The sequence below is a fragment of the Theileria annulata genome, chromosome 4 (assembly GCF_000003225.4).
Source record: "Theileria annulata chromosome 4, complete sequence, *** SEQUENCING IN PROGRESS ***".
Lineage (NCBI taxonomy): Eukaryota > Apicomplexa > Aconoidasida > Piroplasmida > Theileriidae > Theileria > Theileria annulata.
In genome coordinates, this window is record NC_011098.1 from 1468661 (window position 1) to 1494864 (window position 26204).

Here is a 26204-nt window from a genome sequence, read left to right on the forward strand (position 1 = left end):
CTGGAAATATTGATTTTTCGATGAAGTTTTAAGCATTTTAATTTTATTTCAACTAATCTATTAAACAATTTTACTTTATTATTATTATTTATCCATTCCATTCTGCCGAAGTATTTAATGTGTTGTCATGGGGTCAAGAATCACTTGAAAAATAAATAATTCGTGGGTTTATTTTGTAAATTTGTCAGCCAATGTAGTGTAGAGGATGCTTTCCTTAATAGCCAAGCTTAAAAAGCAAAAGGAAGCCGAGGAACAGAAGCTAAAGGTTAGCCCATCAATTATACCAATTGGATTTATAATAAATTTAGGAAAATAAAGAAACAGCCAAGATATATGCACAATATGTAAAGTCATTTGATGGAAAAGGAGAAGAACAGCCCTTAAAATTTGTTAAATCGGACGTATATGATCCATCAACAGGAACTACCACATCCGTTGCCAGTACAGGAGTTGATCAAGTATTTACACTGGGAGAACAAGTGTGTTTTACAAATTTATACTTATATGTCTGAGGTTTACATGGTATTTTATAGGACGAGGAGGAAAATGACGAGTTGTCAGCAGAGTATTTATCGCAAATCCAGGGTTCTGCCCCTGTTACGAATAAAACCACGTCCAAAATAAGAGAAATTGACACTTTTATCGAAGGTAATTTTCACACATTCAACTATTCCCAAAATTATAAACACTATAATTGAATGTAGAGATAAAGGAGAAACAAAGGGCAATAACTGAGCGCAAGGAGCTCCAAAAGCGATTTCTCACAGCAACGACACGTACTATTAAATAATAACTATATTGTTGTAGAATACGAGAGATATGAAATAACTGAAAGATTAAATCGCATAGAAAATGATTTAAACGCCAGTTTACCTGACGTAAACACCACTAATATTTACATTGGCAATTTGTCGCCAAACGTTAACGAAGACATACTTAGGAGTCATTTCTCCAAATTTGGCACCATAATAGGCATAAGATTGATTCCATCGAGAACTGATTCCACAGTGGATAACAGACAGACAGGATTTATATCATTTATGACCCATGAACAAGCTGAGAATGCTAAAGTTGGGATGGAGGGGGTTGAGATTTTGGGATTTCCATGTAAAATAGGCTGGGCCAAGAATTTAATTAAGCCCATTGCACCGACAGTTCCAATGTTTACTCCAATGGCTACTCCACTGCCAATTCCACAGCCTGTCCAACCCGTTATCAAGGATCAGTTGGAAGTATATGTACCAACTCCACAGTATAAACAAAGAATTATTGATTTGACCTCAAAATATGTCTCACAAGTTGCTTTTTACTCATTAATTATTTATCCAGTTGTATATTAGAAAAGTGAATTTTATATAACTTTTTTTCTTAGTGCGGAAAGGAGTTTGAAGAAGTAATTATGAAGAATGAGCCCCGCAATGGTAATAACGTTTCAAATCTAATTGTCATAGGATTGTTTTCGTTCTTATTTGATAGATTTACACCAGACAGCGTTTATTACAGGTTTCCATAACTTTAAATATAAATTTGTGTTTTAGATGGAGAGTGTACTCACTGATGCAAGGAGACACAATGAAGCAGTGGAATAAAAATATGTTTAAAATTAGTAATTCTGGAAAATCTTATATACCACCCAAACAGTCCACTACTAACAACACTGACTCAGCCAATAGTTTACAGTATATTCCTACTATAATATGTATATAACTGAGTTAATAATGTCTACAGCAGTGGTAGTGTGATACAGAATGGTAATGTAATTTTGAGTGAAGAGAAGAAGAAGGAATTTGATGAAATATTAAGCGGAGTAACTTCGGTTAGAAATGACATTTGTAACGCAATGTTATTTGTAATAAATAACAGTGAATCGGCCTATCATCTGACTGATTTATTGTTTAATCATTTTAATGATCCCAATACAACTGTTCAACAAAAAGTATGATTTTCTCATTTCCCTTCCAACCTATATATAATCACGATGAATCTGTGTAGATATCAATATTGTACGTAATCTCGGATGTATTATATAACTCATCGTCCTCGAGACAATTTGCTTGGGTATATCGGAATTCAATAGAGAAACACCTTCCTCAACTTTTTCACTCAATTAAACTATGTAATTAAACCCCAATTAACTATTCTGTTCATAGACAAAGATAAGAGTACTAGTAAAATATCATCACAACAGTTAATTGACGCTGTGATGAAATTACTGAGTGTTTGGGACTCCTGGACCGTTTACCCTCAACAATTTCTCAACGTAAACTTTTACTAAATAGCTTTATAATTTGTCATATCAACCATTTTAAATCGTCACCTTATATTAATATCAATACTTTGTTTAGGGACTTGAAGCTACTCTTTTTGGAGATGATTTTGATTCTTTTAAGACCCTTCCAGGTTAAGACCATGTTAATATTTTCTTTAGAGTTTGAAGAGTATAAGGAGCTAGTCAGTGTAAATGACGGAGTTCACATTGATTACTTTGATCTCCTCTCAACAATACCTCTTAAATATAGGGAAACAGCTTATGTAACTACATAATTATCTATATAACTATTCTTCCAAACATCAACATTGACTATTCAGAAATACTTGTTAATGCGCTTGAAAGAGTTAAAAACAATGTGTTTACAGCGAGGATTGCTAGTTTACCCCAGTGACAGAAACTCTCTTGTCACTCGACTAGTCATTTATGATAAATATTTAGACCATAAACAAGTAAATTTCATTATTTAACGCAACCATCTCATTCTACATCATTAATAATTCACAGGAAATGGAAGAGAAGAGGAGGGAGATTATGATGGAGGAGAATATGAGTGAGGAGGGGTCTGACATGGAGCAGGACGATGACACTTATGAGTTTGAGCAGACTAGGATTCAAGAGGCAACGGCCCAACTTCAGCAGACTCTAATGAAGAGAGCACATTCTCCAGAGGTTATCAGTGTCCCTCTTGTAGAACACCAAAGTGAATCAATTGAGGAAACGAAAGAGGAACCTGATGTTAAAACCGAGACTGTGCAACAAGTTTTAGAGGAAGAGGATGATATTGAGGACATCTTTGCATCATAATATAGTACAGTATAATAGTATATGATTTAGTTTAATGTTTGTTCTGATGGATACTGTGATTTTAAGTAATATTCTGTAATATAGTAAAACCACTCTTTTACTACAAAAGTAGTTATTTTTTGATATCGCAATAAATGGCTGAATTTGGCAAAGATCCACTTAAGGTCGCAGCATATATGTTTGCTGGACTATCGATGATGCTTAACATTCGTCTAGTTTATAGTTCTGCGCCATATGCCTTGTTGAGGTTTAAACTTCCTGAGAATCTATTCAGTGTCTTTGTTAGGATCATGGCAGGATCTTTGGAACTCTGGTGTCTACCAAGTATGACCCTAGGTAACATATTAGACTTTATTAGAAAACAAGGTAAATTAGACGACAATACTAAAAGGTGGTTAATCGACTATCAATCTATATTTTGGTCTTGGGCTAACTTTTTTACATTTGTTATTTTGTTATTTGTGTATATTGGTGGTGATCAGGGTCATTTAACCGCTTTTTATTGGGTTATCGCAGCTTCAGGATTTGTTTTTGGTATTTACATGGTTATGGTTTATGCTTTGGAGTTTCAATATCTTGCTTGGTATATGGTTGGTGAGAATTCATTTCCAATGGTGACGTCATTGATGCATTATATTGGTACTCTATTGTTTGGTAATAGAAGGAAGTATAACTCTGACTACATTATTGTCTATATTGATATTGTGATGTCATTGGGAATATCACTTGTTGCAGCTGCCTTATGGACCATGGTATACAAATCTGTTGAGCAAGAATATCCACCGAAGGATCCTAAACAGAGAAATTGTATTAGACTCAGTACGCAGCCTAGCATCACTACCTCTGGTTCTGGTGCTAACCCTGAAATAATATATACTCTGCAACAAGTATTTGTACCACACTCAGCAGCAACCAGTGGGTCCAATAGTTGTGGTTTTCAGAAGTCTGCTGGATATTATGGTCATCTTCTGTCACCAAGCCTCATGGTCCTAGTTGGAATGGGTCTTGTTTACTCCATATATCCTGGAATAGCGCCTGGAATGATCGTACCTTTCTATCTCATTGATAAGATTGAAATGGTACTTCTGATTGCCACAGCTGTTCCACCAGTCCTAATAGCTATTCTGAAACAATCGAATCCTGATTATAATCCATATGTTTACTTGGGTAACTGGGGTTACGAACACCTAAAGTCTTGTAAAGGTGGAGGTACTCCTGACACTAAAGGTGACTGCAAAGATTGCACCAGCAGCTGTGAAGCAGACAGTGGTCTCAAACTCAAAGATAATCTAACTCTGGGTGCAACTGGAAATCCTGTCACTCTCACAAATGGCAATTTTACTGCTAATGCCGCAATCACTATAACAACTAAAGCCCAAGATGTTGACTTCAAAAACCTCACTGTTACTAATAATCTTACTATCTCAAGTATCAGTGGATCTATCAAAAAGACTGATGGTAGAGATCTCGAAAGAGATACTAGGCTCAATAATGGTGAAGTTCTAATCCTTAATGCCAATGGTCAAATCAATCAACCTGATACTGGTAATGCTAATGTTACTCTTGCAGGTACCATTAAGGTCACCTCCTCTCTACAGAAACTTGGTGATAAACTCAACTTCGTTGGAGGACCCAATAGTGGTATAAGTGGATCCCTCTCACTCGCTAATGGTTCTGGTAATATCACTTCTGGTACTCTCACAATCAACCGTGATGGTCTCGAAACTCTCAAGACTGCCACTGGTACTCTCAGCATTGGCACAGGTACTCCTGACACACCTGTCACATACAAGCTTGTTACCAAAGATACTATAATTATTGGACTCGACACACTCAAAGAACTCAATGGTGCTACTAATGCCAAGGTAACTCTCACAGGTCTTCCACTATTACCAATTACTATAGCTCCTAGTACTGCTGGTGATGGTATCAGTGCCACTCTAACTGATGTTACATTCTCCCAGACTGACGGTAACTTCGGTGGTCTCAAAAATAGTGGTGCTGGTCTGACACTAAATCTAACTCAAGCCTTCAATGGTGCTCAAATTACCAGAAAGGATGGTCAAGCTCTCAAAAAAGATGATACTCTCGATAAAGACACTGTTCTCAAACTAGAAGGCTCTAGTACTGGTGGTACCATCCAAATCAATGCCAACATCAAAGTCATCAGCCGAGGTAAACTCAATAGTGTTGGTTCTACCACCTATACACTGAAAGGCGGCATCGAAGGACAGCTCAACAATCTCCAAGATGCTAGTGGTAATAATCATGTCACAGGCAATCTCACTATCACCAATATCAAGTATGATTCCAATGAAATCCATGATAAACACAAAGATACTATGTGCTGTTACTTTGGTAAAGTATATAAGTGGTCCGATACTAGTAAGTATTATGGCTGGCACTCTCCATTAATTTTAGCTCCACTTCAGATTTGTCTTGCTGCCATATTTATATATTCTTTACATTACAGAGATTCTGCAATTGCTAGATCCATAATTAATCAACCCAAAATGTCTACTGCACTCTCAATTGTATTTTATATGTGTCATGAAATTTTGTTAGCTGCAGGATTTCCAGGAATAGCTCCCGATGACAATGTTCTGTTACCAATGCAACTGATTGGTGCATACCTTATGGTACTGCTTGCGTACTATTCTGTAGGTTACATCACAGAATACAAGCGGCACGACCCTTTCCACTGGCCAACCGATGGCATGACGAAGTGGAATGCCCTGTGTTACTGGTTAAAGATGGCTAGCAAAATTACCAATAAAAATTTCAAACAATTGTTTACAACTGATTTACGTAGAGATTTACTCATAATTATATTTAAGTGTGTAAATTGGGTCAACAGAAAAAGTAAATCAACAGCATATATACTATAATTGTTAGAATATTTTTAAAATAGTTAGTGAATAATTTAATAGTAAATAGTATGTGTAAATTGAAAGAAAAAATTATTCCTGAGCTGGGCTCAGATAAGTAAGCTGACAGCGACCGCAGTAAGTGCGATTGTTATGTGCGGCCATGAAGACGCCGCGACCGCAGTTCTCACCAGGACAATCCTTAAGAAGACGAACCACCTTGTCGCCATCTACCTTGTAATACTTCAGAACAGCCAACTTGACCTTTTTCTTCTTATGCTTTACCTTCTTAGGTGTAGTGTATTGCTTCTTCTTACGCTTCTTACCACCTCCCAATAACTCCAGATGATGATCTAGAGATATTGTAGATTCATCGACCAATAAGTCTGATAACTCAAGTTCATCATCAAGTTCATTCAATCCATGCCATATAGAATGGTTAATATTATCAAGGGTGTACTGACTCAATAAATAACTTTTTATTTGGCCAATGGTTTTGTACTTGTCAGAACCAAAGACAGCTGTCCTTCCATTAAAAAGATTAACCAAAACCTGACCAATAGCTGTATTGGAATCTTCCATTTTCAATAACTTGATTTACTATATTACTAGGATATTGGAAAAATTATACAGGACTATAATTTAATAAAAATAATATAATTTATATCCAATAAGATGAATATAATAAAAAATAATTGGGTCTAATTTAATAACAATTTTTTTAGAAGGTTATGTAATTTGTCGGGCCAGATAACACATGAGTTAGAATTGTCTCATTATCACTTATTAATATCTATTATTGAATAATATTTATAGATATTAGAGGAGATTGTATCAATAATTGATAAAAATGATATTAATTGATTTTGTGAGACTTTTAACAATTTAATTAAATTTATTAAAAATATAAACACTAAATCATTATTTATTATTATTTATTATTAATATTATATAGTTTAAGTTTAGAAATTAGTATTTAATTGTTATGTGGTCAAATTATAATTTACACAATTAAACTCATTTAGTTTATTTTTATCGCAATAATTTAATTTTAAAGAAATTTTGAGTATATTTAATAATTTTTGTAAAATATATGTAAATTTATTGGAATTACTATAAATTAGTAGAGATGTCTGAGTATTGGATTTCTACTAAGAAACATTACTGTGAAGTCTGCCGATGTTGGCTTTCAGGACACTCACAAGTAATTTTTATACTTTTATAGCATTTAAATTGTATAAAAACTTTATTTTCTTGATAATAATCTAATAATGATGTAGAATGTTAAGAAACATGAATCGAGCAATCGCCATATATCATCATTACGGAATAAAATGATAACATCGCATAAAAAGAAGGTTGAAGAACGTAGACAAAAGGAGTTTGAAGCAGCAGAAATGGAACGGTTGAACGCCATTACGCTTGAGGATCCCACACCTGCTGAGCCTTCCAACAAACTCCCCTTTATGGATAGTATGTTTCAGTATGGACCCTTGGTACAACCTATTACTGATTTTGAGTCTGAGAAAAGGAGAATTGAACAGGCAATTCATAGAAAGTTACAAGGAATTGAAGAACCACAGACTGAACAGAAAAAGGATACTAGTAACTTTTAGATATATAATTAAACTAATCTATAAGTTAAATATATTGGCATATCTCTTTGTATAGGATGGATCGCTACCATTGATCAGGAAGATGGAACCTTGATATTTTGTGATAGAGTGACCGGGTTAATAACAAAGAAAAAGCCAAAGGATTTTGATGGAGAATTACCCTCTCAGGCTTATCTTACCTCAAGTTCCTTTTTACTCACACATAGATTAGATTCTTATACATTGATATCGTAAAATGTTTTTAGATTGGGTATTGAAATATGATCCAAATAAAAGAAGCAAATATTATCATAATGTACAAACAAATGAAGTTCGATGGTTAGATGATCCTACTCCATCAATTCATACACCTATTACTCCACTACCAAATTCCATTACAACTACAAGTACACAAAAATCTGTAGATACTACTGTTCAAAGTAATAGAGAAGAATCTAGTGTTAAGTCAGAGGAAAGGAAGGATAACATAGTAATAAATGTAAAAGAAGAAAAAAAGGAGGATAAAAAATTAATAAAAGTCAACCTCAAACCCATGAACGCCTCTAACAATGTAGAATATCATAGTAATAAGGTTGATGATACGGGTGATAAGGATGATGGAATTAAAAAAGAAGATGCGAATGTAGTTAAAAAGTATGATGGGCCTGTAATAGGTCAGTGGGAAGTTGTTAATCCAAACGAAAGTGTTTTTACACATTGTACAGAAAATGAACAATTGCTCAGTAATAATAATACTGAATTCCTTCAACAGGATTCAAACACAATGAATTATAATTTTAACAGAGAATTATATAATGAAAATGTTGAAAAACCAGTTTACAAAAAACAAACACAAGTAATTCATACAACAGTTTTTATTACTTTTAGGAATCACAGGATATCACAGAGGAACAAGTTGTGTTTATAAAACGTAAAATTAAAAGAAAATAATTTTCATATTTTAAACAACACTGTTGTAATCATTATATTTTATAATTTTATTATATATTTGGTAAATAATGTGTAAATGTGTTTGAGTACATGGAATCCGGGCTAACAATCGGTAAAAGTAAAGAATCTAGGAAGGTTCTTGACCCAAATCCTAATAAAATTGTTGAAAATAAAATCAATAAGCTTTGTGCAATCAATTCTCAGCATTTTACAGGTAAATTGATCTTCATTGTAACTAATCTGCCTTTATTGATCAGTTATTTACTTAATTCGACTTCAATTCTGATAAATAATGAGTAGTATACAATGGAGAATTGGAAGAATTATTAAGCTTGGATTATGGAAAATTATTGCCAGACGACTTGCTGAAAATATTTGAAATATTGAGTAAAAATCTGTATTATAATGAGAAAATTTTTTTCTTATTATTCAAAGCTGTTTTGGATAAGGTCGTTTATTTTAACACAGATGAACTTATTTCAATGTTGACACAGATAAATAAGATTTCTACATTTTACTGCCCTAGTGATAGTGCCAATTCAGCATCAGATGGCACAGAACTAATATTAAACAGTCCTACAAATCCAAAACCGGACTCTCAGAAAGTAATAAAAAGAGTATTAGAAGTCCTAGAAAATAAACTAAAGTATAAAGAAGAAGATTTCCTTGCTGTAAATATTCTGAGTGTTGTTAATAAATTATCTCATTTTGGTTGTTGGAACTTATCAAGTTTCCTGTCCAACTCGATTGTTAACAATATTGAATCAAACAGTAGTGATACTAGTAATTTTCCAGAAAGTTTAAATATAATACTGGATAACTGTAGTTTGAAGATAATTGACATCATTTGTTCAAATCCACAACTAACTTATGGTGATAATAACTCAAATTTAGAGTTATTCAAAAATAAGAAGTTGTTGTTATCTTACTATTCAGCGGGAGAATTGAGTACTCTTCCACTACTCATTAACACGGTTAATAATGACCAAAACTCTAGGGGTGTGTCATCTCTGGAATTGGATACTTTATGCAGAATAATTAATAGAATATATAAAATACTAATAAAATCAGAAGAACAATTGTACAATATTGAATCAAACTGCTTGAATTCTTCATTAAAGTATGTAGGATGTAACTAATCAAATTTATTTTAGGATTTACTTCAAACTATTTTATTGCACCAAGTTTTTAAATCTTTCACAACGGGAACTTATTTACGACACCCTATTCAATAGGGTCAAAAAGTTTGTTTATAATCAATTTCACTATTAATCAGGCACTTTATTCCCAAATTGAACTCCCTAAATTCTAAGAATCAATGTTATTTAGTACTCCTCCTATCGCAATATGTCAATAACAATACAGCAAACTTGTATTCTTCCACTGAACAAATAATTAAAGCTGTCAGAACAATAAACCGTAACATTTCAAACCAATTGAATTTGTCAATTATGGATAAATTAACAGTAAGTAATAAAAGCCACATAAATTTATATAGGTGTTGGAGAGTTGTTATCAGAAATTTGGGTACGTCAACCATTTCACGGCCAAAAAATTTATCAACTCCACATTATCACAGTTTCCAAGGAACCCAATTGATTCACTTCTCATTAAGAGAACATCCTCATTCTCATCTAAAGTCTTTTTTAATCCGTTCCTTAAATCGTCAAACAATTTTAAAAATGATAGATTCTACTGCAAATTTGACATTAACAGTGTAAGAACATTTGGTAAAGCATTTTCAAAAGGTGGTATTTTAAGTCGCATTAGACCATTTAAATGTATTCCGATATACTTTTATACATATAGTACATAGTTTATACTAGTTTAAAGCAATATTAAATTAAGACGGATTAACCATTTTTAATAAAGTAGGCAATAGAGCCTCATGTGATACCAATGATAAAGCATATGAAAAAACTAATAAATGTTAAGATTAGTAATTATTTATATTTTAACTGAATAAATGTTACGGTAAAGGTTGTCAGCAATTTTTGATCCCGATTTATTACAATGTTGTTTTAAATTCTAAAATCACAATGAAATGATTAAAGTCGTACTTGAAGTAGGTTGTTTAGTGGGAAAATGTGTGAAGTTATATTTTCAGTGGGTTCCAAACTCTGAACTGGGTTCAAATTCACTTCCGAGTCCATATTTACCTTAAAATATAAAATCAATTTAATAAAATACCATTACTGTTACTAAACATGTATTATCATTCCCCAATACACTTGTTGGTAAATTTGGACTATTAATCAATAATTCTCCGGTATATCCTAAATTAAAGGTTGTATTATTGTGGTAGTAATACCTGTTTCTTCTTTTAATTCACGTAAAGCACACCGAGTTACGGACTCATCTCTATCACAAATGCCACTTGGGAACTCAAGAGTTTTTGAGTTCACTGATGGTCTAAACTGTTCAACTACTGATAAATAAAAAATATAATCCCCGCTCCCTGAAAATTTTTAAAAGATTATCTATTTATAATCAGTATATAATATGTTAAATTAACTAAAGAATACTGCGTGTGTAACAAAATGCCAGGGCGGTTGCAGAATTCGAAGTAACTGAAGGGTCAACTGTGTTCCTGGAGAAGATGTCCCAGTACTTAATATTGTTCCCCAAGTTCAAAGGGGAACCGTCCTCATCGCACATAAACGATTCAAAATGGTCTGAATAAAATAATTAAATTGTTGGATAAATTTATATCTAGGATTTCTAGACAAATTACCGCAATGGTCAGAAAAGTTATCATCATTTGAAGAAGAATCTCGGTAGAAGATGCGCTCGAGTTTAATCCAAGGCGATTTTTCAATGGAAATTTTCCTGAGAATAACAGAAGAAGAAGTTGGAACGGGATTTTGTCGCATCTAACAAGAATTGTAATTTATTAATAATTGACAGGAATTTTTAAAGATTCAAGATTTATTAAAATTAAAGAATCAAGGAAAAGTTACAGGGAAGAAGAAAGTTCAATTAAAAAACTAAAAATAAATTAAAAAACAGCATTACAAAATTATTGTAAAGGAATAAAAAACAATCGAATGGATTTTAAATCAACATAACTTATTGATAATCTATGTATTGTGTACGTTACACAACATTATTTTAAATATTTACTTTTAATGGAATAATTTTAATGATTTTATAATATTTTATATAAAAATGTGTAAATAATATTAAATTGGTTGTAAAATATAAGGAATGGCCTGAAGAATAATTAAGTGCTAGCAAGATGTATAATGAACCACCGGATTACTTATCTGTTCAGACCGGTAAACCATATATTTAATCAAATATGTTTAATAATATTTAAAATTAGTTAAATGAGACTGAAATGAATTAAAATTTTAGGGCAAGCTTGGGATAATCCACTACTTATGCCCCTTGACAACAGCCAACTACTTTACATTCTGCTCAATTTTCAGGATTCAAACTCATTCCTCACAAACGATAACTCCAAATCATTCATAGGTATGAATTTACAAATATTCCAGTTACAATTATGAATAAAATAAGGAAATTTAAATTTGTGTAGGAAGAAACCATGGAATGTGTAGCGAAAAGGAATATAACCAGAAGGTACAAATGAACACAGCAAATGACCTGGAACGTGACGCATCAAGAAATGTAAACCCGAAACTCACACTAAAAAGTTTCCAGAGGTCAGATGCATTCAGAACATTTAAACCCGAAGATGTTCGCCCAGCCTTTTGGTGCCGTAGAACCATTTATTACTCACTTTCACATTTTGTCGATGCTGATATCAACCGCAAGCCATATTTGATGGACAAACCCTTTGGATACATAGATGTGTATAATTTTCTAAGAGATAGACTAAGGAGTATTTGGCAGGATTTAACAGTGCAACGCTGTACAAAGCACCGAGGATATATTGAGTCATTTGAGATCAGCATACGTTTCCTAATTTACTCAAATGAATTATTATCGCAAAATGATGAATACGATGAGAAGCAAAACCTCGTGTTGCTTAACACATGCCTGGATAAGTTAATGAATGGCTATGATGACGTAAGAGCCTCGCTTGGCAGAGTTCATGGTAGTAATCCACTAGGTGATGGTAAGTGTTTGAATTTGGATAATAGACTGTATAACTTAGTGCTAAGTACATTAACATATATGTCACCGCATGAGGCTGAATTCTGGTCATATCGGCTACTACTCCTAATACCTCAGATACTGACTCCAGGAAGTTCTGCTACCTTTTGCGACACATGCCAGAGGATGCCAGTTGAAATTAAGAGACATCCGCTTGTAAAGTATTCAATATCATCATGCCTAGCGGCTGTTTCAGGAAACGTATACCTGTACTTTAAGCTGATGAACAACCCAAAGTGCCACCCGCTCCAAGCGGCACTGATGAACCGTTTCTCTTCATGTGTAAGAATTAGATTTTTGTTCAACATTTCCAATTTTAAATTAGTTAAGGACTCAGTTAATCCACTTAACTACGATACACTAACGCAACTCTTGGGCTACGAAGATCTCAATGGAGTTGTTGAACTATTGCAGAGATATAACGTGAATGCCAGTAATGTGACAAAGGGGTCAGACCTGGTGGAATTGGAAAAGGTTGACATGGAAAAATTAATACATGATAATAGTTACCTGTCAAAAGTGTGCGGAAAGGTACAGACGACTAGCAGAGTAGTTCTGGGGAAGTTTTCAGGGTATAAATATAGGCAGCTGATTATGGACCCAGATTTCAGAGCGCCATCCATAACACCACAAGATATTCCCTCCAACATTCAATATAATTTGGAAGAAAAGAATGAAAGAGATTTTAAAGTACCAGATTTACCAACTACTGTGAACATCCCAAAAAGTGAATACAATGAACAGTCTCAACCAGATAATATAAATAGGGTAGTAGAGCAGATAAAGAGTCCAGAATATGTCCCAGATGTTTATAAACCTGCACCAGTAGAAGAAAATTTTTTATATGGCGAAAAAATAAGATTGAAACTGATGGAGCTGAGAAAACTCAATATGGTCAAGTTGGAACTGAACAATTCATCACCAAATTTATCATTTGATCAAATTAACTCAAGACAGCTCAATTCAATTTTGAATTTTTTCTACGCCAATACAGATAATAGTGTTCGCAAGGTTAAAAGTAGTAAGGGAATAGCCAGTAATCAAAAGGATAATAACATAAATATATTAGTTAGTAGTAAAAAGAGGCAAAAAACTGGTGAAAAGATAAATGGAAAACAAAAATTAAGTAAACCAAATGAGATAAATTATGGCCATGTTAAAAGTAATGAAATATACTTGAGCATAGAGGGCAGTAAACTATATTTGGAAAGTGAATATAATAAGGTAAAATCGCAGTATAACTTTACTAAATACAATAATATGTGTAATGAGTGTGATGAAAGAGTCAAGATCAGAATTTATAAATTCCTATCGCAATCAGTAACTAAAACTAATAAGGAGCTAGGGCGAAAACTTTATAGATTGTTATGTAAATTATCTAAGGTATCCCATAGATTTGTGAAAAATAAAGGAAATTTTAAAACTTTGGTTAAAATTTTCAAGCTCATTTCCTCAAAGAATTTCTATAAAATCGATCCGAAATCTTTTAAATCATACTTTAAGAAGTTTTTTATCCCTTTGATGTCAAAAGCACCCGGACAAATTCTGAACATTTTATTAAAGACGATTAATGCAGTAACTAGTATTAAAGAACAAGAAGTGCCATTAAATAGTATATTTAAGGAAATAATGGAAGTATTTAGTAATGAAGTGAATACAATTGTGAATAAAACGTATGAAGGAATGGCTGAAGTGGTTGAAAATAGTATAGTGGAGTATGACCCAGGCATTTGGGGGAATGGTGTATTATTACACATTTCATTATTTAATTTATATACGCCGGACCAAAGTAGTAATGGACTAGGTGAAGGAGTTGGGAATGGAATAGCAAATTTCAAAAATAATATTCAGGATTATTTTAATAATAATTATTCAATACACCATAAACAAGATATAGTCAATCTCCTTACAAATAACACTAAAACGGTTAATAATTATGAAAATATGGGTAAGAGGTTTGAAGTAGTAGAGGGAAGGGATATTATGTCACAAAGATTGTTAGTGAATAAAGTAGAATATAGAAATAATACTATGAAAAACAGTGTTAACATACCTTTTGCATTAAATATATCATTTAACGCTAAGGATGCCGTTTTTTTAAAGGAAATTTGCCTAAGTAATGGCCTTAGTAACAGGTATATGGAGTCATCAGGAATGTATAGGATTAATCCACATGTTGTGTTATTTTCGTGTACAAAACCAATAAGCATAAACAATAATAACTATATATATAACCTTTTCAACGGGATTGACCCAGGAAAAAGGCTGCTTTTTGGTGATGAGCTGTCAATTATCGATTCATTGACAATTTTGTCTTATTTGGCTAATTTACAAGATTTCTCAACCAAGATTGTGGTGTGTTATAGATTAAACATAGCAAAATTGGATATGCTTCTGTTGCATAAATTAATGAGTGGATGCAAAAATAGTTTTTGTACTCACAGATCGGGAAATCACGCTAATTTATTAAATAAACTCATTAACAATGTTAACGAAGAGTTGTTAAGTTCATTGATTGAACAAGGAGTTGTACATAATACACCCAACGCAATTAGACAGTCGATAAACTTTTGTTGTACAGGGTTTGAATACCGTACTTCTCTAAACAATTATACATATTATAATACCCCTAATAATAACTTAAATGGAAATAACAACATAAATAATGATATAAAAGGAATTAAAGAAACTCAAGAGATATTGGTGGCAAGATTATTATACGAAGGAGACTTGAGAAATGTATTAGTTAGAGTATGCAAAGAAGTTGTAAGAAGTGGAAGTGTTAGGCTAATGCAAAACGCGGTTGAATTGCCGAATTTATCTAAACTGCTGTTGGATATAATAAAGGCGGAAAATTACATTAACGAGGTTCTGTTGAACCCCCAAGGACTGCTTTCAAACTCCTTACAGAAGGTCATTAACTGTATAATCTTGAAATTTCCAGAAGAGCTCTGGAATTTGTATGATGGAGTTGGCGACAAATTGGAATGCTACTCAAAAAATTCATTAATAACACTTTTAATGAGTTTGAAAGATAGAATTAGAAGCACTCCACTTCCGAGAGTTAATAATAATAGCCCTAGAAGTATGGAAAGCAAGAATACTGTTTTGGAGAGGTATATAGAGAGTGTAATGGAATGTTATCGAATAGAAGGATACAAAGTGCCGTATATTATAGCACATTTCCTCAAAAATATTAAAAGCGTTTAATTTTTTAAAACTATACTTATTTTTAAAATAAAAGTGTTGCCGATACATGTGTTTGTGTACCTATGTATGCTTATGGTGTAGAAAAAAATTATATTCATTGTAGTTTATTGAAATGTTAGGAAATAACTCAGATTCCACAATAAATGATCTAGACCTTAATTGTTCATCAATTGATGAAGTAATTTTATCTACACCGTTATATACTAAACTAAATAGATAGTAAATAAACGTAAAGCATATAATATACAAACAAATAAATAGGTAAAACAATTAAGAGGAAGATTAAGCTTAAAATTATTGATGACTTTGGACCCTTATATAGAAACAATTCTACATCAAACGCCTTTTGTTACTGGTTATCATATGACTTCACAGGATAAGTAAATAATTTAGATAATTTTCCCTTATTATATACCTTAACAATTTTATATTTACCATTTGACTTACTATGCTATGTTATACTAAAAAGAAAATTGAGTAATGATGGTGTTAGATGGTCGAGGATGGGAATTGAAGGTTTTTTATATGTGGTAACGAGGACTAAGAGTCCTAAACATAGCTTCATTCTGGTTAATAAAAAGTCAGAAAATCATCTCATCGAGTACTTAACGCCAGAATTTCAAATGAATTCCAGTGGGAATTTTATATTTTATCGCAGTTTAGATATTACGAAAGTACGATTTACTAAGTTATACTAATATAATAGAATGAGTAATATAGAATAATGTTAATTTGTAGAATTTTCTGAATAATCTTCAAGGATTATGGTTTTTTGATGAAAACGAGTGTAAAACAACGTACGAAAAGCTTGGTGAAATTACCAACAGAAAGTCAACTCTAGAGTTCAATTTCAACTCTATAAATTCACTATGTAGTGAACTCAGTGATTCAAATGATTTTGATACAACCACTGAATCCAAACCAGTTAGTTTTATAACAAACTAGTTTATGTTTTAACTTAGTTAAATAAAGTATATATGTATGAGTTTAGGATACTAGTGCAACAAGCCAAATAAAATCTATTGGATCATTTATACTTAATGCTATAAACTTTAATAAATCGAGTTCTAACTATGATGTTAAAACGGGCACTGAGCCAACAGGTGATACAATCAGTATTACTAAAAATATCTTTAAAACTAATGAAACAAGTAAAAATGGAGAAGTGGAGAAGAAAGCGGAGAAAATGGAAGTAGAGGGAAAGAATGTTCACGGAAAACAACTAATGAGTTTACTAAAACCAAATAAAAACGAGGAAAAATCGCCTAAATTACAACCTAAATCCGAACCAAAATCGCCAGTAAACAAGGTTGCATCACCTGAAAATCAAACAATAAAAGTAACATACCAAAACTTAAAGAAAGCAGTTTCTGAAGTAGTACAATCTGAGGAATTCATTTCACTAATTTGGAAAAAATTAAGTCAACACAATCCATAACACAATAATGTAATATAACACTATTATATTTAATGTAATACAATAATGAATTTATTATGAATAGAATAATAAATTCAACTATAAAAAATATAAAATTAAATATAGTCAATAATATATCGAAACCAACAAATAAACAGAGTTTGTTTCATTTATATAGTAATTTACCCTAATTATAACCTAATTATACCTATAAATTGTATATAAATTAATTATAAATGGTTGCTTTAATGATTAAAAATAATTAGTTTGGCTGGTTGGACCAGAAGGTCGTGGAAAAACTACATTAATACATGGAATCTTGGATCACTTGAAAAATAGTAGAACAGAATCGCACATCACAACATATTTCGATTTTAATAATGTAAAAGATTTTAATTTTCAGGTATAAACCGAAGAATTCTAACACATCTCTTCCAATAGACTGCGCTTGTAAAGTATGTGGATTCCATAGTAAATTCAGCGTCTAAACTAACACAAACAAACGAAAAACAACTGTAACTCCAAAAAATATTTATTCATAAATAAAAGATGATGAAATTTCCTTAGAGAAAGAGTATTTTCGGATTTGAATGTCAGATTTCCCAAATTCAACCAACACATTGGCTCATTTTTCAATCATTTAAGTTTGGTTGTATTAAACTAACCCTTTTGTAGAAAATTCAACTTTACTAAAATCCAACAACAAATGGATGCAATCAGTGTCATCACTAAAGGTAGTTTGTTAACGCCTTAGCTATTTTATTATAATCGTTAGTGCAAGTTTTATAGGAGGGAATGAATTTTAGAGACTGGTGGAACTTGAGTATGATGACTTATGAGCTAAATCCCAAATCATTTGGAGTCTCTAAACAAGGAAATTTCAACTCAGCACAACTTTTCCTACTTTTTATCAACTCTGTCGCCTGCCGAATTGACATGGAAAATTGCCAAAATATCACACCTCCGAGTAGTTCAATAACAGGACAATGGGTATATTTTACACCATTTATAGTGAATGGTATACGTATTAGGTAATATCGTATATGCTCGAAACCATAAAGCTAATGATGAGAGAAGAGAAGATGAATTGGATATTTTGTAATGACGGAATTGACCACCTGGTCAGTTCACCGTTTCTCAGTGATAGAGGACTGGTATTCCTTTCAAACTTGCTACTAAACCTACAAATCGCATCACTCCCTTCAGTGTTCATCTCCAACGACTCAACCATTCCTTTACTTCTAACTAACAAACATTATGAGAAGTTGTTCAGTAACAATGGAAATAATCCAATGAGTATAAACAGAATCTATGATTCAAATAATTTTATCTTCCACCAAGTAGATGAAATCTCACAAGAAGAAGCTATGTAAGTTAAATTGACTAAATTTCAGCTATTTTTTGTAAATTCACTTTATTCTTGTTTAGGAACTATTTGAGCAGTAAATTGGAATTTGGTGAAAAGTTCATAAAGTGCATTTGGAAAATTACGGGCGGGAATCTGAGTCTAATAAACAAAGTTCTAGAGTACGTTGTTTAAAACATTAATTCCAAATTATAGAGATTATGAGGAGTTCGTTAAGAAAGTTAGTCTGGGAACAGTCCAGCAAATACTCTCTGGATCTAAAGTAATCTTTCCCTCAATTATAATATTTTAGAGTTTGGTGGATGATGAGTATTTCCCGATAAATAAATCAAAACACGAACAAATCAGTTATCTAAGGGAGGAGCAGTTCAAGTTGTTTCTGAAAACACTTCACCACGACACTTTTAACTCAGTAATATATAGATACCAATCAGTTTCACTGTTTTATAATTAATGCTTAGGATATAATAAAGTTCGAGAATATGATGAATGGGTTCCTGAGTAGTGTGCCAATTGAGGAAATGAAGCTGAACATGAAGAATTTAGTCCATTTCAAAGTCGTGGTAACTTTTCACGTGATTAACAGCCTTAGGTGTTTGAAACTATAAGATATCTGTTGAATAAAAAGTGGCTCAGAGTCAAGGACAACGTGACAATCAATAATAGAATCATACTGGTAATAACTTAAATAAGTTGTAAAAAATTATTAGGGGTTAATTGAAGCAAACATATTATACTATGAAATCCCGTCAATGATGTTGGAGTTCAAAAATTCACTGGTTAAATACTTGCTAAACTCGTATATACAAATCCAATACGGTAACAAAACATTATACATAAAATGGTTATAGAAATGCTCAAAGGAATTGAGAAGATAGAATACAAGGCGAACTTTCTATTAAATCAAAAAACACTGTATAGAGACCTTGGGGAGCTTTTTATCTAGTCTTTTTTATTTTTTCGATTCTTCTCAGACCAATCTGGTGCCAGCTCAATATCACTCCTAATGTCATAGTTAAATTTTTGTATTTAATAGTGTAAGGAAATACCTTGGGAAAAGGTACTCGTATATGGCCCAAAAAATGTATGAAGTGATCAAAAGAATAGAAAGAAAGAACTCTAAACAGAATTAGAGTGTGTATATTAGTACCTCCGATTTTCTTTTTCCTCAATAATTTATACAACTTCTCACGAAATGTCATCCTCGGCTTATTTAAAACATCATAATATAACATCAACTATAAACATTATATATAGTGATTGTGATACGGTTTTCTTGGCTACTGATTCCCACGAATACATCTGCTTAACCTATAGAGTTTATAATTCAGTATAGAAAAAAATTAGTTGTATGTAATATAAAGGGACCCTCTGGTGATAACTGGAAGTATCAGCAGTCTGTAGCATAGAAATCGCCTCGTCGATTTTATTAGAAATTGCCACTGGATCGTATTCAGAGAGAAGAATTATATCATGAGGTAAAACCTAACACGTTAATGTCTAGTTTAGTATGCGTACTTCAGGAATTCCGCCAACATCAGTCGATACCAGTATTAGTCCACTGGAAGCAGCTTCTATAGAATAAATATGATTTAGTAAATAAAGTACCCAAGAGAGCTATACAGAAAGATTCAGTTTGAGATGTGTTGAGGAAAATGTGTCCTTGTCTCAGAACCTTGTTCACTTCATGTGTTGGGATATAACCTACATAATTTTATGAAAAACAACTGGTCACCCAAAATCTTAACCCTGTCGTGTAAATAATGCTTGTCCACCATTCCTCTCAACATAGATAACTTAGGTCCTCCACCTCCTGTATTAAATATAAATATAATATTAGTGTGGAGAAAGGGGTAACTTAAGTTGTGGTACCGATAATAAAATCAACGTTATCGTGTTTTTTGCAAACTATTGGAACAACTTGAGTCAGTAAGTCAATTCCCTTCCGTTCACATAATCTACTAATGTACACAATTACTATTTTATCCTTCAAGAGAGGCTCCTCATTGCACTTGAAATCATCTGATTCCTACATTAATACTGTTTAGTGGATATTGAGACAAATATGGCCAGTTTTCAATAAAAGTGCAAGTAAAACAATGTAAACCCATACCAATGCATTGGGGACGACGGAAATTTTCCTCGGATCTATGTATGATCTTAGAACCATGTTTTCTCTGTGTTTGTTTGAAACTGCAACCATGTGGTCATCGAAGATTGAAAACATCCTCGTATACTAAGATGCTGTTATTGAGTGAGTCCTACCTCGTTTAGAAACACGGGACCTATATCACACATACTAAATAGGCTGTGGTCAGTAAAAATTAATCTGTAATCCAACAAATTAGCACACAGCTCGAATTCACCCTTGTACCTACTCGAAGCCTAAAACATTTGATCAATGAATTTATATTGAGTAATTTTGCTATAAATAACATTTATTTAATGATTTATAACTATATAAGGTGGAAATTTTCTAAAAATAACCATGTGCATATGTATTATGTCAACATTCTCTCTGATTAAAACACTGCGATAGTAGGGAAAGGCATCAAAAAATGTAGGAGTGGTTGATGGAGGGAGGAACATGACATTCCAGTGATGATAGACCTTGATTCCGTTGCTCAGGTACCTTATTCCTACCCTTCTGTTGCCAAAATTTCTCGTAAAAATAACGACTTTCAGGCCTAATTTCAATTAGGGACTAAATAAAACAAGGAGCTTACCAAATTTTATAAGGTATTCAGCTAGTTTGTAGACGTGGCGCTCAACTCCGCCGATTGTAGGGAAAAAGTATTCTGTAACGATTAAAACAGAAATTGGTCTCTTCTTAACCTCGGCCATATTGTACAAATTTTAGAAACATCAAAGTTTTCTCCATTTTAACTCAAATTATAAACACCATTGATAAATTAGATCATATTGTGTAAAACTAAAATGTTTTCGTAAAAAAAAGTGGAATCTCAGCACGACAAAAATGTGTAGGAATGAAGTCAAAAGATTAAGTTTAAAACTTATTAGATTACAGAAATTTATTACCTTAAAATTTTTTTATAATCTAAAAAAATTATTACAAGAGAATTTATGTGTATGTGTTAGTAGATGATCAAGTCACCAGTGAACAAGTTGTTGTTGAATAAATATAGGTGATTTAGGTAGTACCTGTGTGAATTTCAAAAAGCTGTCCACATCCGTTAGTAACGTAGATTTCTCTAATTGACGGTGTCGTAGAAATGTCCTTGATATTCATGTCTTTCGCAATTTCTTCGCGCGAATAGTTTGATAATCCTCTAGTAATTGCTGCATCTGTGGCAGCGCGTCGATTTCCCCTCTGTCTTTCGAAATGTCTATTTCTAATTAACGCTTCTTGTTGCGCTATGAGGTCTTGTCCATCAAGCTGATTGCCTTCTTCGTTCCCACGATGTTCTTGCTCTCCATGGTTATTTGGCATATTATTCTGAGTAAATCTTTGTAATTCATTAATGATGCCCATTTCAAAATGGATATCATGGAAAAAAGATCTTTGGTTTGCTCTATTTGGGCCTGTTCGTTGTGGAGAATCTTTTGATTCAACCAAGATATACTTAATGAGTTGATCATTTCTTAGGTTAACAAAGCCCACGAGGTCCATGTTGTTGAAGGCCAAAACTGAATCTTCTGACATCAGTTGGATCTTAATCTTCTGGTCATGGCTTTTGGTTGTTCCATTTGACATGCTTGAATCAAACTCCTTTACGTTTATCGTCTTTAATAATTTGAACGTATTCGAGTTATAGCATTCAATTATTCCACCCTTGTCTGTAAAGATTATCAAATAAATTATATACAAATTTATATACAAAATTTAGTTATTTAAATATAAAATTACGTGCTATGTAGATATTGAAATCATGATCGGAAATTTGGATATCTGTGCAAACTTCAGATCTTTTATCTGGAACCATTTGAGATTTAATTGAGTTGGAATTGTCAGGGGCAAAATTCTGAAAACTTTATTCAACGGATTAGTTACCGGGGGAGTGTGTTGTAAGTTCAATTCTATTCTTTTTTTTAATTGTTTGTTTTTATATTCCTTTTCAATACCATTAAAATCGCCATTCGTATATTTTACAGAATTCATAAGTTTATCATCTAAAAAAATTAACAGAATATAGGTAATTAAGGAGAACAAAAAACCCAAAATCATTACCTAAATAACGACTATAATTTATCGAGTGGTCGGAGGAGAGAACTCTTCGGTGTTTAATAGTTGGATCCATAAAACTGTTTTTCCTAATGGGTAATGACAGCGACTTGGATTTCTTTGGGGCTGAGCCGTGGTCTCTGATATAATTCCAGAGGTCATCTTCATATTTAAAATCCGCTGAGACCTTTTCATGCAATACTCTTGTTACTGAGTTCTGCGACGCTACAATAATATTATATTAGTTTATCATAAATATTAGCATAATTCAAAAAAACTAACATGAGTTGACTGTGCATCCCCAAATTATTGGATCATTTCGACACTTATCAGCATTCGTGATTTTATGTAATGGTTTGTTAAACCTTCTTAAATCCCACACCAGCATTAATAAATTATCGTAGGTCGCTATCAATTGGTTCTCGTTATGTTTCAAGGATTTTATACACGTCAATGGAGCTACAACACCATTAATATTATTAGGCATCAAAATTGCGTATATAAAATAAATATGCTTTACAAGAAAAGCTCGGTTTGCAAAAAATTGAAGCTGAAGCGTGCCGTGTATCACATAATGTAATAGAGCCGCAAGATAGTCCAGCTATTATTTGCGGATAAGCCGAGTTTTGATTAGATAGTGTTACTGAGGAAACTAGGCTCGACAAATCTGAGAATGAGTAAGCTATTTCAAACTCGTCTGCATCCCAAACCTAAAATTACAAACATTATTATTTGGAAAGTTACATCAATTTTGTAGTCTCCGGACGTTAAAAAAATGGAATTATCGTCTGAGTACCAAAGCGAGGATGTGCATCTTGTTTTGTAATCTAGTTTTTTAACCGACATCCTAGATTGCGGGGCAATGGAAGATGCTATAAGGTTATAATCACAGCAACATGAGCCCGATAGTGCATCTAAAAAAGAATAAATTCCATGGAAGGTACTCGAAGAAATATGCGGGTTTAAGAGGTCGTATTCTTTGCTTAGCAGAATAACCCAGGATTTGCCGGTCAAAAGGATAAGATCTCTAAAGTTCACGATTTATTTATATTTTTGGAAGTTTATTTGTTATTTTATCTAAGAATTTAAGAGCGGAACATACCCATTCTTAGAAACATTTAAAATATTCTCTCCCTTTGCGAGAATTCCAGTAAATTTGACGCATTGACATGTTTCCAAATATTCGTATACCCTCCTCTATACAAAATATATGACAGATGTATAAGCTATTATAAGTTAGTATGGAATCGAAATGAAGATTACTGGAAACTGATACAAATAAATAATATTATTCTATATTTCTATAGATCCAACTTAAAAAAATATTTAAAGACTAACTTCTAAAATGTGTTTCTTTTTATTTTTGGTGATAAATCCGTGAAACATTGTTTAAATCTGGATTCCATGATAAAGCTTGTGAATTTAGAAATGATCATTATTATGATACAATAATTATACGTTTAAAATAAAAAATATAGTTACATGAAATAAAATAATGTTATTTACTGTTACGATATTGAGCATATTAGAAATAGTGTGTCAAATTGCAAGTTGTGCTTTTTCGTACAATGTTTCGATGACTTCGGTCATGTGAGAGATAGATTTGGAAACATCTTCGTAGATCGGATGGATAACGACATCGTCGTAGATTTCGAGCGTTCTTGTTCCTTGATCTATGGTGCCATTTAGTCTCTTGTCGAGTATCATTTCGGCCAGCTTTTTCTCGACCTTCTCAGGTGTTAATTGGAGTTTCTGGGCTATAAATTCACATTGAACTACGCTATATGGCTTTAGTATTCTCAAAATGTTACGCTCCAATAGAGATTCATACAGACTCTCAACTTCGTGGTGAAGAACCGGGTCCATCGATATAACTTCTTTATACTCTATCAGTAGCTGTTCAAACTGCACGAGGGAGCTTTCCTTATAGCACTTTCCGATTTTGGTGATCATTACAATCTCCAGGTGATTCACGTACTTAAGTTTGTTTTTGGCGCTTAGAAGGGTGTTAAGATCAGTTCCCTGGTCACTCAGGACGGCAGCCAACATCAGGTACTTTAGCGCCTGGACTAATTTCCTTTCGTCGGCCCTCACTAAGGTATCAATGTCCAAATTGTGTTGCTGAGGCTCAGCCAAGTAATCGTTAATCTCATCGACCTCGAGGTCGTCAGTGGTTGGTACTGGCAGCATTGAGTAAAACTTAAGGTAAAATGAGCCAACAGGATCAAGCTTCTGGTTAGGGTCAAACTTATCTGAGGCTCTGTGGTAGTCGTACAAGTTGTAAAATGTGAAGAAGACTGGGGAAATGTCCGAAGTTGTTGGATGGCAGCTAAATCTATCCTTGTCGCTGTTTAAACTTAGATCATCTGTCTTAAACTGGGCCTTTTTTCCCTCAGTTAACATGGTCAAATCTAGATTCTTTCTTTTGACTCGGTTTAAATTCGGGTACAGGTAACTGTATGCATTACATAGTGACATGTGAAAGCCTTCAAAGCTTTCGAACAAGTACGAGTATGCTGTTTTGTAGTCCTTCTCACAGAGATACAAAATCCCTGTGAGCAGATCAATTTCTGCAGTAACGTACACTGGTGTATTAATATTAGTGGACGTATTCTTCGCGTTACTCACGAACACCTTCATTTTCGTAAAATTACGCAAAAGTAGGAAGAACTTCGACTGGACCAGGTAAATGTCCAGAAGTAGCGACTTGTCGTCAAGAATTCTAACCTCATTTTGAAGTGCATTTAACCTTTTAGATGCGTCTGTAAATCTTCTCATCAATATAAGTATCACAACCAGCTTTAGCTCCAAACGAAGTCCCAGGAATTTCCTCTTCTTGGAGTCACACCATGATCGGTAAATTGAAAAGATTTTGTACAGTACGTTCAAGTCCTTAACTTCCTGAGACAACCGCTCCAATATCGACCGAATCATCTTTGCTGTCTTTGCTTGAGGTAAAATTGAGAAAAAATCCTCGTTCCTGACCAGGAAGCCGAAAAGTGAGTCTGTTTGTCCTGTTTCCACCAAATAGTATGAAATTACATAAACTACATTTTCGCACAAGTACATTACTCTCTCGTCTGACAATACCTTTAGTTTGTGCTCCGATTTTGAATCAGAACCGTCGACATCCGATCCTGGCACGTCGTTTCCCAAAATAGCTTCGTTGAGCTCCACATATCCCTGCATAAGTTCTATAGGGTATGTACAGCATCCTATTTTAGCTCCTGGGTAACACTTATCTGAAATTGAATCGTCTAGTTTTGATTTTTTCTGGTTTAGGGTGTTGAACCTATTGAGGATCTCCTCGACTTCCATTATTAAACACTATAAATGTTATTTCTAATTTATAAAAAATATTAATTCATTTTTTTAAAACAAGATTATATACAGAAAATATTAAAATTGTTTCAGTTA

At 33.0% G+C, this 26204-nt stretch overlaps 11 protein-coding genes across 11 annotated transcripts, besides 10 other annotated features; 6 read left to right on the forward strand and 5 right to left on the reverse strand.

Moving 5' to 3' along the window:
* Positions 1-205: 205 nt before the first annotated feature.
* Positions 206-3145, forward strand: TA10170 (uncharacterized protein; the record flags this gene model as incomplete). Its single annotated transcript, XM_948293.1, has 15 exons — positions 206-265; positions 309-479; positions 534-648; positions 705-776; positions 808-1331; positions 1373-1503; positions 1539-1679; positions 1729-1936; positions 1993-2116; positions 2151-2260; positions 2346-2400; positions 2429-2532; positions 2590-2721; positions 2777-3031; positions 3107-3145. The coding sequence occupies 15 exons, from the start codon at positions 206-208 to the stop codon at positions 3143-3145; spliced, it is 2241 nt and encodes a 746-aa protein (XP_953386.1).
* Positions 3146-3210: 65 nt separating this feature from the next.
* Positions 3211-5964, forward strand: TA10165 (Tpr-related protein family member, putative; the record flags this gene model as incomplete). Its single annotated transcript, XM_948294.1, has 1 exon — positions 3211-5964. One exon carries the CDS (start codon positions 3211-3213, stop codon positions 5962-5964), a length of 2754 nt encoding a protein of 917 aa, XP_953387.1.
* Positions 3244-3312: a sequence feature (10 probable transmembrane helices predicted for TA10165 by TMHMM2.0 at aa 12-34, 49-71, 92-114, 119-141, 148-170, 185-207, 278-300, 755-777, 797-819 and 824-846).
* Positions 3355-3423: a sequence feature (10 probable transmembrane helices predicted for TA10165 by TMHMM2.0 at aa 12-34, 49-71, 92-114, 119-141, 148-170, 185-207, 278-300, 755-777, 797-819 and 824-846).
* Positions 3484-3552: a sequence feature (10 probable transmembrane helices predicted for TA10165 by TMHMM2.0 at aa 12-34, 49-71, 92-114, 119-141, 148-170, 185-207, 278-300, 755-777, 797-819 and 824-846).
* Positions 3565-3633: a sequence feature (10 probable transmembrane helices predicted for TA10165 by TMHMM2.0 at aa 12-34, 49-71, 92-114, 119-141, 148-170, 185-207, 278-300, 755-777, 797-819 and 824-846).
* Positions 3652-3720: a sequence feature (10 probable transmembrane helices predicted for TA10165 by TMHMM2.0 at aa 12-34, 49-71, 92-114, 119-141, 148-170, 185-207, 278-300, 755-777, 797-819 and 824-846).
* Positions 3763-3831: a sequence feature (10 probable transmembrane helices predicted for TA10165 by TMHMM2.0 at aa 12-34, 49-71, 92-114, 119-141, 148-170, 185-207, 278-300, 755-777, 797-819 and 824-846).
* Positions 4042-4110: a sequence feature (10 probable transmembrane helices predicted for TA10165 by TMHMM2.0 at aa 12-34, 49-71, 92-114, 119-141, 148-170, 185-207, 278-300, 755-777, 797-819 and 824-846).
* Positions 5473-5541: a sequence feature (10 probable transmembrane helices predicted for TA10165 by TMHMM2.0 at aa 12-34, 49-71, 92-114, 119-141, 148-170, 185-207, 278-300, 755-777, 797-819 and 824-846).
* Positions 5599-5667: a sequence feature (10 probable transmembrane helices predicted for TA10165 by TMHMM2.0 at aa 12-34, 49-71, 92-114, 119-141, 148-170, 185-207, 278-300, 755-777, 797-819 and 824-846).
* Positions 5680-5748: a sequence feature (10 probable transmembrane helices predicted for TA10165 by TMHMM2.0 at aa 12-34, 49-71, 92-114, 119-141, 148-170, 185-207, 278-300, 755-777, 797-819 and 824-846).
* Positions 5965-6036: 72 nt separating the features above from the next.
* TA10160 (S27 ribosomal protein, putative) lies at positions 6037-6525 on the reverse strand (the record flags this gene model as incomplete). The annotated part of the gene is made up of 1 exon (XM_948295.1): positions 6037-6525. The coding sequence occupies one exon, from the start codon at positions 6523-6525 to the stop codon at positions 6037-6039; it is 489 nt and encodes a 162-aa protein (XP_953388.1).
* A 547-nt stretch (positions 6526-7072) lies between these two features.
* TA10155 (uncharacterized protein) lies at positions 7073-10210 on the forward strand (the record flags this gene model as incomplete). Its single annotated transcript, XM_948296.1, has 8 exons — positions 7073-7147; positions 7224-7548; positions 7585-7743; positions 7805-8394; positions 8577-8785; positions 8821-9609; positions 9644-9733; positions 9766-10210. 8 exons carry the CDS (start codon positions 7073-7075, stop codon positions 10208-10210), a joined length of 2682 nt encoding a protein of 893 aa, XP_953389.1.
* Positions 10211-10436: 226 nt separating this feature from the next.
* Positions 10437-11362, reverse strand: TA10150 (nucleoside diphosphate hydrolase, putative; the record flags this gene model as incomplete). Its single annotated transcript, XM_948297.1, has 6 exons — positions 10437-10517; positions 10550-10648; positions 10680-10765; positions 10801-10947; positions 11015-11164; positions 11224-11362. 6 exons carry the CDS (start codon positions 11360-11362, stop codon positions 10437-10439), a joined length of 702 nt encoding a protein of 233 aa, XP_953390.1.
* Positions 11363-11727: 365 nt separating this feature from the next.
* On the forward strand, positions 11728-15821 carry TA10145 (uncharacterized protein; the record flags this gene model as incomplete). Its single annotated transcript, XM_948298.1, has 3 exons — positions 11728-11767; positions 11847-11966; positions 12031-15821. The coding sequence occupies 3 exons, from the start codon at positions 11728-11730 to the stop codon at positions 15819-15821; spliced, it is 3951 nt and encodes a 1316-aa protein (XP_953391.1).
* Positions 15822-15933: 112 nt separating this feature from the next.
* Positions 15934-17259, forward strand: TA10140 (uncharacterized protein; the record flags this gene model as incomplete). The annotated part of the gene is made up of 5 exons (XM_948299.1): positions 15934-15999; positions 16083-16201; positions 16315-16495; positions 16560-16745; positions 16813-17259. The coding sequence occupies 5 exons, from the start codon at positions 15934-15936 to the stop codon at positions 17257-17259; spliced, it is 999 nt and encodes a 332-aa protein (XP_953392.1).
* Positions 17260-17315: 56 nt separating this feature from the next.
* On the forward strand, positions 17316-19455 carry TA10135 (uncharacterized protein; the record flags this gene model as incomplete). Its single annotated transcript, XM_948300.1, has 10 exons — positions 17316-17415; positions 17505-17641; positions 18028-18228; positions 18270-18607; positions 18667-18765; positions 18800-18866; positions 18897-19037; positions 19066-19167; positions 19197-19280; positions 19315-19455. The coding sequence occupies 10 exons, from the start codon at positions 17316-17318 to the stop codon at positions 19453-19455; spliced, it is 1410 nt and encodes a 469-aa protein (XP_953393.1).
* An 87-nt stretch (positions 19456-19542) lies between these two features.
* Positions 19543-21448, reverse strand: TA10130 (glycosyl transferase, putative; the record flags this gene model as incomplete). Its single annotated transcript, XM_948301.1, has 11 exons — positions 19543-19842; positions 19874-19915; positions 19973-20089; positions 20123-20178; positions 20213-20308; positions 20340-20417; positions 20477-20633; positions 20718-20840; positions 20870-20989; positions 21092-21291; positions 21331-21448. 11 exons carry the CDS (start codon positions 21446-21448, stop codon positions 19543-19545), a joined length of 1407 nt encoding a protein of 468 aa, XP_953394.1.
* Positions 21449-21755: 307 nt separating this feature from the next.
* On the reverse strand, positions 21756-24173 carry TA10125 (uncharacterized protein; the record flags this gene model as incomplete). Its single annotated transcript, XM_948302.1, has 9 exons — positions 21756-22402; positions 22473-22587; positions 22617-22735; positions 22794-23012; positions 23070-23246; positions 23308-23497; positions 23532-23814; positions 23890-23984; positions 24126-24173. The coding sequence occupies 9 exons, from the start codon at positions 24171-24173 to the stop codon at positions 21756-21758; spliced, it is 1893 nt and encodes a 630-aa protein (XP_953395.1).
* Positions 24174-24326: 153 nt separating this feature from the next.
* Positions 24327-26105, reverse strand: TA10120 (proteasome subunit, putative; the record flags this gene model as incomplete). Its single annotated transcript, XM_948303.1, has 1 exon — positions 24327-26105. One exon carries the CDS (start codon positions 26103-26105, stop codon positions 24327-24329), a length of 1779 nt encoding a protein of 592 aa, XP_953396.1.
* Between the last annotated feature and the right edge of the window lie 99 nt (positions 26106-26204).